The 15,659-nt window shown below is 48.0% G+C and overlaps 1 protein-coding gene across 1 annotated transcript in view; it reads right to left on the bottom strand.

The window, feature by feature from the left end:
• Nucleotides 1–12,639: 12,639 nt before the first annotated feature.
• Snrnp40 (small nuclear ribonucleoprotein U5 subunit 40) overlaps nucleotides 12,640–15,659 on the bottom strand; it is a 31,510-nt gene continuing 28,490 nt past the window's right edge. The window contains exons 9-10 of the mRNA XM_041652044.1: nucleotides 14,584–14,687; nucleotides 12,640–13,106 (exon numbers count right to left, since the gene is read on the bottom strand). Coding sequence (XP_041507978.1) covers nucleotides 13,057–13,106; nucleotides 14,584–14,687 — 154 coding nt within the window. The 3' untranslated portion in view covers nucleotides 12,640–13,056. The remainder of the gene's footprint in view (nucleotides 13,107–14,583; nucleotides 14,688–15,659) is intronic.

Raw genomic sequence — 15,659 nt, forward strand, 5'->3', positions numbered from 1 at the left:
CAAGGGAGGGGCGGAAGAGCGAGGGGGGCGGGGGAGGGGAGGGGCGTGGAGCGAAGTGGAAGAGTGCGGGTCCTGAGAGCTGGCGGCTCTGGGTCGCCTCGACGCTGCTGTTCGCTGGTTGTGTCACCTTGGGCAGATCACATTACCTCTCTGGACCCAACCCCCGGGGGGGGCCTCACGAGCAAAGTAGGAAAAAAGTCCCTCTCAGGCAGTCGTGTGAACCGAGCGTTAGCCCTTAGCCTGGCTTGCTGAGTGAGCCGGAGCCACCCTGCCAGGAGAGCACTGGGGTTCCAACTTTGTCCTCTGTTTCCATCTGCGTTCTAAACCCAGTTTGCCAGCCCTCCTGGTTTCCTGGACACATTTTCTTCATTCCCACTTTCCTTTTTCTGGTGTATCCGGGGTTTCTGGAAGCCAGAGGTATTCTTGAAGCACTCTTCAGTTCCCATGAGTCCTCATAGCTCAGGGACCAGATGGGTCCCCAGAGTAGCTTTTAGGAGATCCTCCTGCCTCAGCCTCCCAAATCCTGGGATTACATGAATAAGCCACTATGTCCAACTAAACGTTTTCTTTCTTTCTTTCTTTCTTTTTTTTTTTTTTTTGGTTTTTCGAGACAGAGTTTTTCTGTAGCTTTGGAGCCTGTCCTGGGACTCCCTTTGTAGACCAGGCTGGCCTCGAACTCACAGAGATCCGCCTGCCTCTGCCTCCCGAGTGCTGGGATTACAGGCGTGCGCCACCACCGCCCGGCCCAACTAAACGTTTTAAAACACGCAAGACAAGCGTGCATAAAGCCTTAGATTTCAGCCCTTGCTTAGTCAACAACACCAGAACAAAAGGCCTTGCAGGTTATTCCCTGAGGCAACCATCCTACAAACTCAGAATGGCTCCCCCTCCCACACACACTCTCACAAGAAGCAGCTAGGATAGCAGTGGGGATTTTTCTCAGTCATTGTTAGGGAATGACAGCTGTGTCCAGCCGTTTCCAAGACTAGCTAGGCTTTCTGGTGTCTGTGCAATCCCTAAAATGATACGCAGAGCATGACTTTATGTGGGGACTGGCTCTCAGCTTTTATCAGTCTCCAAAGAGACGTTTTCCCACAAAAGAGACAATCCTCAGGTGTGCTGGTACCCCACAGGATCCCCTGCAGCCCTTTCAGCCAATGTCCGGTCCCTCCTCCATGCTGACAGTGTGCTCAGACCGTCATATGGATGGTTAGTCAACTCTCACGGAACCCAAGCAGTCTCTCTCCACACAGTGACAGTGTCCCTCTCCACACAGTGACAGGGTTCTGCTCTGCTCTGAGCAGTCCTGCCAGGCTGTTGAATGTCCATACGCCACAGGCCCGAGGCCTGACCACCTTGCTCAAAGTCTGAACTAACCCCTGTCCCCGGTCATTTATTCTCCATCCTGCCCTACTGAATCCCGGCCACCATTCTCTCTGGCCCCTCCCTGCTTCTAGGGTTGCCTTTTTTCTTTACTTATGTTGCACATCTGTGTTTGGGTGCATGCATGTTAGAGCGCCTTCATGGCTCTCAAAGGAGGACAACGTATGGGAATGAGATTCCCCCATATGGGTCCCAGATTTCAAATTCAGGTCTTTGTACGCAGTGGCAAATGTCCTTTCCCAAAGCCATCTCTCAGGCCCAGGATGGTTCTACTCTGGGGTCCCCATTTGTAGTGCAGCTGACTCCGGTTCATCTTCAGCATTTCAGCTGAGGCCTCACTCCTTGACCCTTGGTCACCCTCGGTGTCCCTTCTCTGGTGCATCCCAACCTTCGCTACCTCCATGATAGCTCGTTCAAGAACATCCTTTGCCTTTGTTTCCTGAAGGAGACTGGGAGCCCTGTGAGGACACTGAAGGAAGTCAGGACAGGAACTCCAACAGGAGGGGAACCTGGAGGCAGGAGCTGATGCAGAGGCCTTGGAGGGGTGCTGCTTACTAGATTGTTCCCCATGGCTTGCTCTCAACCTGCTTTCTTACGGAACCCAGGGCAACCAACCCAGGGATGGTCCTACCCACAATGGGCTGGGCTCTCCCCCTCAATCACTAGTTAAGAAAATGATCTACAGGTTTGCCAACAACCTGATCTTAGGGAGGCATTTTCTCATTGGGGTCCCTTCCTCTCAGATGACATTAACATAAAGTTGACATAAAATTAGCCAGCACCTGGGTCCCTTTCCAACCCTGGGTCTCAATAGGTCCCTTTTCTTTCTGAAGCCTGAGGTTCTCAGAAGGAGGCAACCCAACTGGACAAGCAGAGCAAGAGGTTCAGAACTAGGGCGGACATGGGGTGGGGGTGGGGCCTGCAGACGGTATCATGAGGGATGACTAACAGAGGCTTAGAGGAAACTGTGGAAAAGATGGAGCAGGACTCACAATGAAAAGGACAGCCATGACTCAGAGCCCAGCCACATTTCCTGAGTGTGAAGGCCGGATCCTGGTCAGGCCTGGAGGGAGGACTGGCAGATACGCTGGGAAGAGGGCACTGGGCAGTTCCCCGGCTCTAAATCAAGGCCAGGCAGGGGCTGTGGGTCTTGCCCTCTGACGATGAGAAACTGAAAGCCTTAGGAACATTTCTTTCATGATTTGGCTGAATGTTAAGCCCGATAACTCCCTCATGTTGGAGGGCAGAATCTGCTCACTAATTATAGCTTCTGGGACATTTTCTGTCACTAACCAATTCTTTAAACCAGCTGGGTGTCTGACGATTCCATTCAGTTATGGCTTGAACCACGTGGGACTATCACAGACCCCACCGGTGAAGGGCTCAGTCTCACAAGCTAGCACCCCTGCGAGAGACCAGTCCCAAACCTCTGTCTATCCTTTGTCCTGCTGGTGGACAAGCTGTCCATGGGGGCTCCCATGTCCCCCTCCTCACATGCCACAATTTGCTAGAGTTGACTTGCAGAACCCTGGCAGGTACTAGACTTACATGTGCTGGTCTATTATAAAGGATTCCAATGAATGGACAGATAAAAAGAGGTACCTAGGGTGGGATCTGATGGGGTCCTTGGTGCGGGCTTTTCTGTCTCTATAGGGTTGGTCTGCTCAGTCCGTGTTCATCACTTGGAAGAGCCAAAAGGAGCTCTTTGCTCAAGGCTTTGCAGATACCCCATCTCCAGTGGGTGAGGCTAAAGGTTCCAACCTGCTGATCATTTGACCTTTCTGATGACTGGCCCTCTTCTGAAACTACCCAGGGGCCGCCCTAGCACCTAGGACAGCTCTGGGAGGACAGAAAGATGCTTAGTGACTATCAAAAGATGTCTCTGGATACAGCCTCCCAGTACATCCCTTGTGGGAGTTTGAATGTCATTGGCTCCCATAATCTCATAGGGAGTGGCAGTATGAGGAGGTGTGGCTTTGTTGGAACAGGTGTGGTCTTGATGGAGGAAGTGTGTCACTGTGGGGGTGGGCTTTGAGGTCTCGTATCTGCTCAAGCCACGCCCAGTATCTCAGTTCACTTCTGGTTGTCTTCTGGTCAAGATGTAGAATTTTCAGCCGGGCGGTGGTGGCGCATGCCTTTAATCCCAGCATTCGGGAGGCAGAGGCAGGCGGATCTCTGTGAGTTTGAGACCAGCCTGCTCTACAGAGCTAGTTCCAGGATAGGCTCCAAAAGCCACAGAGAAACCCTGTCTTGAAAAACCAAAAAAAAAAAAAAGATGTAGAATTTTCAGCTTCTCCAGTATCATGTCTGCCAGCATGCTGCTATGTCCCGCCTTGATGATAACAGACTAAACCTCTGAAACTATAAGCTACCCAATTAAATGTTTTCCTTGTAAGCGCTGCCATGGTCATGGTGTCTCTTCACAGCAATAAAACCCTAAGACACCCCTCTAGGGCTGGAGAGATGGCTTAGAGGTTAAGAGCACTGGCTGCTCTTCTAGAGGTTCTGAGTTCAATTCCCAGCAACCACATGGTGGCTCACAACCATCTGTAATGAGATCTGGTGCCTTCTTCTGGGGTGCAGGTACTCATGCAGGCAGAACACTGTATACATAATAAATAAATGTTAAAAAAAAGAGAGAGGAAGTGCATTGTAAGCAACTTCCAAAATTCTAGAAATGATAGAGACATCTCGCTGCCTGGACAATCACCCAAAGTTCTTTTGTACCATTGGTGTATCCATCTTCAGCCTACAGGGCCATAGTATTCAGCAAACTTTTCCACAAAGCAATGGTGCCAAATGTAGTAAAGAAGCCATTTGTTGGTTCCTGGCAGCTAAGCCCAGAAATAATCACATAGAAACCATATTATTTAAATCACTGCTTGGCCCATTAGCTCTAGCTTCTTATTGGGTAAGTTTTACATATTAATTTAACCCATTTCTATTAATCTGTGTATTGCCACATGGCTGTGGCTTACCGGCTAAAATTCCAGCATCTGTCTCCTGCGGGGCTACAGGGCTTCTCCCTGACTCTGCCTCCTTTCTCCCAGCATTCAGTTTAGTTTCCCCACCTACCTAAGTTCTGCTCTGCACAGGCCTAAGACAGTTCTTTATTAACCAATGGTATTCACAGCATACAGAGGGGAATCCCACATTACCCTAATCCTAGCTCTCCAATGGAGGAGCCAAGATGATCGCAAATTCAGAGCTGATCTGGATTACACAGAATCAGCCTTACAGAGCACCTAAATGGGGTCCAGGGCTGTAGCTCAGTTGATAAGTGTTTGCTTTAGCATGCACGAAGTGCTGGGTTCAGTCCCTAGCATCACATAAAGCAGGGTTCAGCAATGCATGCTTCTAATCCCAGCTCTCTGGAGATGGAGGCAGGAGGATCAGACATTCAAAGCATCCTCTGTTATACAGCTAATGAGAGACCAGCCTGGAGTACATGTGACCTTGTCTCAAAGGGTGTGGGGGAGGCTGGTGAGTTAGATGAGTAGGAAAAGGTACCCATCTTTAAGCCTGACAACCTGAGATTGAACCTTGGTACCCATATGTTGGGAGTGGAGATCTGACTCCTGCAAGTTGTCTTCGTGTAAGCACACACACATGCACACATAAAGAATAAATACACGCTGAGAAAAAAAATCCAGAAAACTAAATAGATGGACTTGGTGACACTTACTTGTCTCAGCCCTTGAAAAACTAAAAACAGGAGGATTGAGTGGAGTTTGGGTCCAGCCTGCGCTAAATAGTGACTTCCAATCCAGCCTGGGCTATAAAGGGTAACCCTGCTTCAAATAACACCAAATAAAAATTTAAATGTAAGTAAAGGACATTCCTGATGTTAAAATGCGTGTCTAGCATGTACAAGGGCCAAGGTTCCATCATCGGAACAAACCAAAGATCCCGCTATCATTTAAGAGCCTGAAAGGCTTTAGTGGATTCAATGCCAGCCACTAAAGAATAAACTGAAACCAGGCGGTTGCGGCACACACCTTTAATCTCAGTGCTCCGGGGGCAGAGGCAGGTGGATCTCAGGGAGTTCAAGGCCAGCCTGGTCTATGAAGTGAGTTCCAGGACAACCAGGACTATTACACGGTGAAACTCTGCCTCAAAAAACAAATCAGGGGGCTGGAGAGATGGCTCAGTGGTTAAGAGCATTGCCTGCTCTTCCAAAGGTCCTGAGTTCAATTCCCGGCAACCACATGGTGGCTCACAACCATCTGGAATGAGGTCTGGTGCCCTCTTCTGGCCTGCAGACATACACACAGACAGAATATTGTATACATAATAAATAAATAAATATTAAAAAAAAAACAAAAAAAAAAAAACAAATCAAAACCAACCAACCAACCAACAATAAAAACAAAAACCCAAACAAACCCAATCAAATTATTACACCTCAGTAGCTGGCTCTATAGTGGAATCATATTAAAAAAAAAGAAAGAAAGAAAGAAAGACATGGGGTGGGATGGAGGACAGGGCAGGGCTGTACAGAGATGGAAGGTCAGGATCCTAAGTGGTGCTGCAGAAGTGACCTCTTCCGGGCTGTGGAGCCCCGAGTCTCCCCGAGTCTCCCGCACAGAATCTGCTGACAGCTGAGACAAATCTCCTCTCCCACCAGCCCTGGGAGGACACATGGGCTTTCAGCTCAAGTAGGCCCTGAGACCAGCTGAGCAGGGACATTGAGGGATGAGGTGAGGCCCTCTCCCAGCAGCCCCGCACTGCTGCTGAGCCTTCATCGTGCTGCACCGAGCTGTCCCAGGGCCAAGAGCAGAAAGCCAGCAGATGGAGTCAGCTCAGGCCAGGCCCTCTCTGATGGGATTCCCGTTCCCTGCTGGCTGGCCACTGCGTGTCATTTTCTGTCACCAGGTGTCTGTTCTTAGCAGTCTGTCGGAGCCTGAGATGGCCATCATAGGCTCTCAGGAAAAGCACTGAGTGCCAGCACTGAGAAGGCCCGGATGGCTCCCTGAACAGTTCTATCTGAGAGCATTTGAACACCCAGGGCCTTTTCAGGGGGTTATTTGACATAAAGTTCCATAGTCTGCCGGGCAGAGATGACCATGCGCTTCTATGGCTAAGCTCCTGAATTTATGTCCAACCAGGGGCTTTGATAGACGTTCTAGAGCTCACGTAGCACAGGGGAGAAGCCAGTGGCTTTCTAGCAAGACAGTGGATAACAGGGTGTTGTGTGTGTGTGTAGGGGGGGGTTGCCGGTTTTATGCTGCCCTCTGGTGTAGTTACAGGACGGCCAGCACCAGTGTTCTCAGCTTTGATTGTCCATTGGAGCCGCCTAAGGAGCTTTCCTGAGGCCCATGGCCAAGATTCAAGTTCAGTTGGTCTGGAGCTCAGCCTGAGTCTGGGCTTTTAAAGGCTCCCCGGGTGATTCCAGTGTGCATTCAAGACGAGAAGCAGCCATTAAAGTCCACACTGCGGTGTCTGGAAAGGATCCAGCTGGGTTAAAAGCCGGCTGCCCTCGTACTACTAGCGGGATGATCTTGGGTAAGTAACTTCCCTTCTTTGAACTTATTGCTGCTTCATGGGATAATGCAACGCACAGCGTTGAGCCTCAAAGGCCAGCGGATGGTGATAGAGTAAACAGGAAAAGCCTCTGCAGTGGCCCTTGGAAGGATCAGAAAGATTAGCGCTTTCTGAATACAGTGCTTCTCAAAGGTAAAGCAGCTCCACCAGGATGCTGCGGGCTGGGAAATTTATTTCAGCTGAACGCTTGCCTAGCATATGAAGTCCGAGGTTCAATTACCAGCATTACAAAGAAATTACAGATTGTTGAACATCACCTTCTCCTTAAGCTGCTGCTGCTTCTTCTTCCTTCCTTCCTTCCTTCCTTCCTTCCTCCTCCTCCTCCTCCTTTTTTTAGACAGGATTTCTTTGTGTATCCTTGGCTGTTCTGGAACTCACTCTGTAGACCAGGCTGGTCTTGAACTCACAGAGATCCTCCTGCCTCTGCTTTCTGAGTGCTGGGATTAAAGGTATGTGCCACCACTGCCTGGCCTTTAGAATTTGCATTTTTAAGAAGTTCTGACTGTTGCTGCTGTTGCTGGCCCAGGAAAGCCCACTTTTAGAATCACTGCCCTATGGTTATAAAATACTTCATAGCAGGGCTGGAGAGATGATGGCTCAGTGGTTAAGAGCACTGATTGTTTTTCCATAGGACCTGGGTTCAATTCCCAGCACCCATATGGAGACCAGTTCCAGGGGATCTGATATGATACCTTCACACCAATGCACATAAAATAAATTTAAATAAATTATTTAAAAATATTTGCATAGCTGGGCGATGGTGGCGCACGCCTTTAATCCCAGCACTCGGAAGGCAGAGGCAGGTGGATCTCTGTAAGTTCGAGACCATCCTGGTCTACAGAGCTAGTTCCAGGACAGGCTCCAAAGCCACAGAGAAACCCTGTCTCGAAAAACCAAAAAAAAAAAAAAAAAAAAATTTGCATAGCATTCCTGAAGCCCCGACTTCAATCACCTCTATGGAAACAAAATGAATAAAAGACGCGGAGAAACCCTCTCTTGGAAAACCAAAAGAATGAATGAATTTCACTGTTCTAGAGCAGGTTTTCTCAACAGCATCACGAATGACTTTCTGGAGCAGCAAATTCTCTGTGTGGCCTTGGTCTCTGCTAGACACCCACAGGGATCTTCAAGCTCCATCAAATGTCCCTTAAGGGACAAAATTGACCCAAGTTAAAGAATAATGCAAGAGGGCTGGAGAGATGGCTCAGAGGTTAAGATCACTGACTGCTCTTCCAAAGGTCCTGAGTTCAATTCCCAGCAACCACATGGTGGCTCACAACCATCTGTAATGGGGTCTGGTGCCCTCTTCTGGCATGCGAGCATACATGGAAGGAATGTTGTATACATAATAAATAAATAAAAAAAAAAAAGAATAATGCAAGAGTCCAGATGAGCTTCAGAGTGGAATGAGAAAATACCTGAAGCGTAGTCTGGTCCAGCCCAGGGCTCAATACAGAGGGTAGGGGTTCACCCAGGATGCGGTCAGAGGTCATTATATGTGCGAGGTAGCTGATGAGAACACGGGCCTTTACTTGGTCCCACAGAAAGAGGGTCCAGCACACTTTGGCCTGGGATGTTAGCTGTCCAGTTGGTGCTAGGGATCAAACCCAGCAAACCCATCCAAAATTCTCTGGAAGGAACAGTCCTGTCAAACCAAGTTTCCGACAGTGTTCCCCTAAGGCTCAACTTCTCACAGCCGACATTGCTCAGGAATTCTTTTCTTACCTCTGCCTCCCCACCTCTACCCCTTTTGGGAAGAAGCAGACTCTGGCCTATTGGTTAGCAAATACTGTTTTGATTTTTTTTTTTCAGTTTTTCACGACAGAGTTTCTCTGTAGCCCCAGCCATCCTAGAATTCACTGGGTAGACCAGGTTGGCCTTGAACTCACTGAGATCTGCCTGCTTCTGCCCCCAAGTGTAGGGATTAAATGTGTGCCTCACCCAGCTTGTAAATTCTGTGGCTTTGATGTGAAGAAACAACTGGCAGCTGGCCCTGGGTAAGTCAGCTCTGCCTGTCATCTGACTACACGGGACAAAGGATGACTGGGTCTCCCTTTGGGGACTCATCCCTGGCTGAGGTCACTGCCATCACCGGGGATTCTCTTCTCTCTCTCCCCCTGGAAAGCGCCAACTGTCTCTGAGCAACCAGGGGAAGTAGGGAAGGAAGACAGAGGCAACCCGTGCTCTCATGAGCTGTTTGCAAACCAGCTGTGGGGGCACTGGGGACAGACGGTACGGGGGCCACGGGCTAGAAGAAATAATTGTGCCGATGTGCGTTTGTGTGCAGAAAAAAATGACTTAAAAACCCACCTCCCTCACAATTCAGCTCACAAAAAGCCACCCAGTGAAAAAGAAGTTTGGCTTTAAGTGCCCGCAGTATTAAGTGCCGAGACTGAAGTCATAAAGGGAAATTAACTGAAAGCCAGAGATGCCATTACTCATTCGGGAGCAATCTATCTCTCCCAAAGTGAGGAGACAATTTTCACCCCCTGGAGATGTTTTATGCTTAAATCTTTATTCCCAGGCTAGGGCTTCTGTTCTCTTCAATCCTAAGTGGTATGGCCATTTCCTGCTAATGGCTCCTACTCAGCCCCGTAAGAACTAGGAAGGACTGAAGGGGCTGAGGAAAACACCCTCAGCCTCCGAGCCCTTCCACCCTCAGTCACCACTGACTCTTCAAGGGACTGGGAGGCCTTTGAGAGCACAGTGCCAGAGTCAGGTGACATGGCTCCATGGGGAAAGGCGTTGCTAAGCCTGACAAATGGGGTTCAACCCAAGGGATCCACATGGCCAGAGAGAGCCAACTCCAGGTTACTCTCTGACCTCCACATGTGCGTAGTGGTGACTCATGGAAAGGTGGATGCAATCAACTCCACTAACCTGTCCCCTTCACACGTGACACAGCACAGGTCCCCACACATACACAGCATGCTTACACACACAGTGGGGTGAGAAGGGGCTGGACTGAGGCATGTGGATCTGGTGTTAATAAGGGTTAAAGAGGGCTGGAGGATGACACTGCGGCTAAGAGCATTTGCTGTCTTTGAGTTTGGATCCCAGCACCCACACCAGGTACCTCACAACTGTGTAACTACAGCTCTCCCAGGATCCGATGCCACCTCTGGCCTTTGTGGGTACTGCATGCACGTGAAGCACATACATACCATACATACATATATACATACATACACATAAACAGACACATACACATAGACTAAAAATTAAAGGCCTGGAGAGATGGCTCAGAGGTTAAGAGCTCTGCCTGCTCTTCCAGAGGACCTGAGTTCAATTCCCAGCAACCACGTGGTGGCTCACAACCATCTGTAATGAGATCTGGTGCCCTCTTCTGGTCTGCAGGTACACACACAGGCAGAACACTATACACAAGAAATAAATCTTTTTTAAAAAAATCATATTTAAAAAGGGGTGTTAAAAAGCTAGTTGTAGGCTGGAGAGATGGCTCAGTAGTTATGAGCACTGACTGCTCTTCCAGAGGACCCAGGTTCAATCCCGGCATCCACATGGCAGCTCACACCTATCCATAGTTCTAGTTCCAGGGGATCCAAATCCCTTGCACAAACATACACGCAAGCAAAACACTGGTGCACGTAAAATAAAAACAAATTATTTAAAAAAAAAGCTACTTGTGATTTCTGAGGAATGAAGATCAGGCTGAAGACATTCGGGACCACGTTTCTCCTGGAGAAGGTCATTATAGCCATATAGGTAATTAATTAGTGCCAGGCCAGATGACAGCCACCATTCCTTTCTGAGACACACGCCCCTGCGTAGTGAGTTCCTTTCTTCCACTTTGTTACTGTTTTGAGGCAGGGTTTCTCGTGTCTGTCACGCTGTGAGGGTTCATGCCAGTTAGCCTGTGAGCATCTGGACAATCCCCATCCCCAGCTCTCATCTCGGTGTGCCAGTGTTTGGGATTATAAATGAGTCCCACCGCACCTGGATTTTTAGTTTTTTTTTTTTAATATTTATTTATTTATTATGTATACAATATTCTGTCTGTATGCCTGAAGGCCAGTTGAGGGCGCCAGACGTCTTTACAGATGGTTGTGAGCCACCATGTGGTTGCGGGGAATTGAACTCAGGACCTTTGGAAGAGCAGGCAATGCTCTTAACCACTGAGCCATCTCTCCAGCCCCCCGCACCTGGATTTTTATTCAGTTTCTAGCACCCGAACTCAGGCTGGCCTCCAACTAGCTATGTAGCAGAGGATGTCCTGTCTCTGGATTCCAAGGGCTGGGATTACAGTTGCGTGCCCTGTCCTGATAGCACAGTACACACAGTACTCTGTATGGTAAAGGCTCAAAGTAATGAAACCAGGTTCATGTTGTTTACCGCTCCCCCCCACCCCCCGCCATCTTTCCCAAATATGTCAGACGAGGGGATTCTTTAAACTCAGAGTATGTCAAGTCTGTGAAACACACCTTGGGGGACTTCACTCTACAGGCTCAAGTATGCGAAGTTTCCACGCTATGGGATTTGCTGCCCCTGTCTCCAAGCACACTTCTCTGGCTTCTGAGACACCCCCACCCCCTCAGGTTTGTGTCTGGTTTTAGACAGCCCTCCTTGTTTGCTGTCCATACGCAAGCATAACCACAGCATCCAGGATGCTTCTTTGTTCTCTCACAGGCACGATAAATAGCTTCCCCCCTGTGTTTCCAGTGTGCTTTACTCAAACTTCATTCACTGTATTAAAAGTAATTGCTCTGAGAGCTTTACTATCCTGCTGGCTTCTTCATTAATAAGTTAAATAAATCTCGGGCATGTGCTCAGTTAAAAAAGAAAGTAGTTTATTTCCAACAATATTTTCTACTGGTTTGTGCACTTCTCATGAGGGCAAGGACAAGACCTTTCCCATCTCTGTCCTCAGCAATGATGACTTTGCCTGTCACATAACAGGGCTTGGTGGTGTTGAATGACTATGTTCTAAACCCACAGCAGCATCCTCTTTGACTTATGAGAAATATGATTTAAGTTCATGAGCCCAAAGTCTAAGCCAAACATGCCCAGAATTATTGAAGATAAGAAGACTTTTGCTTTGAGATAGAAGGTTAAAAAAATATACATTCTACTTCCTTGGGGCAGATGGATTCATTAGTGCCTGTCTGTGTGCTGGACAGTCAACCAGAGACCCAAGGGAGGGAGGAACCTGTCTTAGTAGAAGGCACATGACAGCGTTTCTCAACATCCCTGTCAGATCAGCAAAGTCAGACAGGTAAACAGGATCATAAAGAGCCTCAGAAAATGCCACGGTCAAAGCCTAGGAAAACACCCATCTCCCACTTGGGCTGCTCATGAAGCTGCATTCTGGCCAAGGGCCCCGACTGGGGCTGCCACAGCTCTGGTTCCCCAGGAGCCCCGAGCACAGGACTGCTGCTAAGGAAAGGGCTTTGGGCAGGAGGCAGAGCAGACAGACCCAGAGCCAGGCCCTTCTGGACCTCATTCATCACGTTCTGGACGCTGTGCTCGTAATTACAGGAAAGTATCTGCTACTGATAATTACACCTTGTCATTTTCACAATAGTGAGGAAACCTACAACAGAAGGGGGTGGGGGACTCCAAGTAAACAGAGTCACTGAAGAGCAGGTGGATCGTATCTACCAGACATATACTCCTCTGACTTACAGCAATCAAGCCTCAGAGAAAAGACAGCAAGAAATAAGAAATCTAAGCCACAAGGTTCTTGTAAAAAGGTTATCTATTTGGATTTTTAATACAAAATGACTCAAACAAGAAAGAAAAATATCATACAAGCCAGTTATTCAATTTAAAATAAACAGAAAACAAATTCAACAAATTTCAACTGACATTCCCTGTCTCCAGCATAGGTTAAAAAACAGGAGACCTCAAACCAATGTTTGTCCCTCTGAAGAAGTCTTATTTTTTTTTTTAAGAAAAAGAAACCAATCCCTGAAATGTGGCAGGTAGTACCAGAGGCCACAGCTGTTCTGTAAATGGGGTACAAATGGTTGCTGGAGTACGACCATCACCTCCAGCTGCTTGCTAGTGACGGTCATCTGAAGGCAGGTCAGCTTGGACACCATATGACTCTGGTCATAATGTAGCATGAGCCTCAGGTCACACAGCCGGGGAGCCTTCCATCCTAAATCTTCACTGAATCTCACCCATATACAGCCTCTTGTCACTGGATGCTGAGAGGACTAAGGGAAAAAGAACAAGACAGGAGAAGTGAAGGCTTGGGAACCCTTGGAGCTCAAGGGCCCTGTGTCAAAAGACAACTGTGACATGTAAGAGCATTTGGTTTTAGCTTGAATTCTCCTAAACACACACACAGGAAATTGCAGCCTGGCTTTTCAATCCAAGCCCCCTTGAAGCCCCAAGGATGGCTATGCTATGGGAACCTCATGCTCTTCTAAGTCAGACACACAAGGTGCAGGAGTATGCACATGTTTTTGGGCTGAGGCTTTCTCAGACAAGGTTCTCAGTCTCTTTATTCACTGGGCTGACCTAGAGCTTGTGATGTAGACTGGCTAGCCGCAAACCTCTAGGAATCCTCCTGCTTCTACCAACCCAGGGTGGGATTACAAGTGTCCATCCACTCAGTCAATATGCTTCTGCTTGGTTTTTTAAAATCTATATATACTCCTGGAGAAAGGTAACATGTTCTTTCTTTAAATTTAAAGCTTAACTAATCAAATTTATTATAATTTTAATCTACACATTCACAAGTCATTCTTGTCTACAGTCTCTGCCACTCCAAGAGAGTAAATTATGGAGAGAACCTGAACTGAGAATGTCATAAGAACTCAGTCTTTTAGGCAGCCTTTTCTGAGGTGAGAACTGAAGCCAACCATCATCTAGGACTGCAATTCCAAGATTGGCCTATAGATGGCAGCAACCCCCGGAAGATGCCTGCATTCCCTTTAGGCCTGTTAGCACCCCACTTAAATGCAGAGTAAACTTTTCTGAAATAAACTCCAACACTACTACTGTTTCATACTGACTCTCCCTGAGATCTCTTCCTGTGGTTTATGTGCTGGGTTCCTCCGAAGAGCCCAGTATTTGGGAAACTCAGGTAGGAAGATTCCCTCAAGTATGAGATCAGCAGGGGTTACACAATGAACACCAGCCAAGCCAAGGCTACATAGTAAGATCCTAGCTGGAAAAAACACACTTTTAGTTTTGCCTGGTGGTGGTGGAGAACACCTTTAATCCCAGCCCTTGAAAGGCAGAGGCAGGCACATCTCTGAGTTCGAGGCCAGCCTGGTTTACAGAGCTCCAGGAGAGCCAGGACTACACAGAGAAAACTGTTTGGAGGCTGGAGGCTGGGGGCGTTTCCAATTTCATCCGAATCTTAGTGTAATAAGAAAACCCTAGGTTGCTTTAGCACTGGCATCCCCCTTTATGCTGACAACTGCCTTCTCTTATGGCCAGCTCCCCACCCCAAAAACAAAAACACCAGACCAAACCAAACCAAAATAACAACAACAACAAAAACCCAACTCCCCACAAAAAACAAACAAAAAACCCCAAACCCATGAAAACCCCACACCAAAATACCTCAAAACCCAAATTAGCACTGGATTCATACAACAGCCCTGCCTGCCTCTGTCCCTCAAGTCCCAGGGAGAGAGGCTGCTTTCTCTTCTGTAGCAGTCAGGGCAGATGTGGACTTACTGACAGGCTCATCAGGGTGGAACGCCACTTCATTGATGGAGCCAGCATGGCCAGGCAGCTTATACAGGATCCTCCTGCTCGTAGTATCCCACACGTACACAAACCTGCAAGGGGCCATAACGACAAGTGCAGATCCCTTAGAGGTCGGTGAGGACACTGGGTATCGAAGTGAAATGGGAATGTTTGTTTATTGAACTATACTCTGGGTTTTAGAAACTAAGACTCTACCAAGTAAATAAAGACTATCTGGTGGCCGAGCGGTGGTGGTGCACGCCTTTAATCCCAGCACTTGGGAGGCAGAGGCAGGCGGATCTCTGTGAGTTCAAGACCAGCCTGGTCTACAAGAGCTAGTTCCAGGACAGGCTCCAAAACCACAGAGAAACCCTGTCTCGAAAAACCAAAAAAAAAAAAAAAGAATATCTGGTGGCTGAAAACCAACCAAATCCTGAAATTATAGAAACATAAACATATCCATGTTACTGGTACAGCTTGCTCGTAATAAGCTGCAAACGCAGAGGTAGGGGAAAGCCACAAACCTAGGTATACTTTTATACTTTTACTCTAAGACCCACACAAGCTAGGCACGGTATGTATACCTGCAATCCTGCCATGGGAATAGGCCAGCCCAGGATATGCTGTGAGATGTTCCAGACCCTCTACCTGTTGGGGACTGTGGACCACCAGGCCCCGAATTTCTTGTAAACAACTTGTTTTCCTCTGCTCTGAGCAGCCTGCAGCTGCTCTGAACACGAGACCCTGATGGCAGGGGAGTGGGTTTTGGTGAGTCTGCAGCTGAAAGATATCAAGAGCTGGGGCGTGGCCAGAGCCCTATATAAGCTGCCCCTGAGCTCAATAAAGTTTTTTGTTTTTTTTTGAGACAGGTTTCTCAGTAGCTTTGGAGCCTGGCCTGGAACTAGCGCTTATAGACTAGGCTGGCCTCAAACTCAGAGATCCGCCTGCCTCTGCCTCCCAAGTGCTGGGATTAAAGGTGTGCGCCACCATTGCGCGGCTAAAGTGGGCATTCTTCTTTAAAAAATATTTATTTATTTATTTAATATGTATACAATTAATGTGTA

This window comes from Microtus oregoni, unplaced genomic scaffold (genome assembly GCF_018167655.1).
Source record: "Microtus oregoni isolate MIOR12 unplaced genomic scaffold, Mior012 000005F_ref0000423, whole genome shotgun sequence".
NCBI lineage: Eukaryota > Metazoa > Chordata > Mammalia > Rodentia > Cricetidae > Microtus > Microtus oregoni.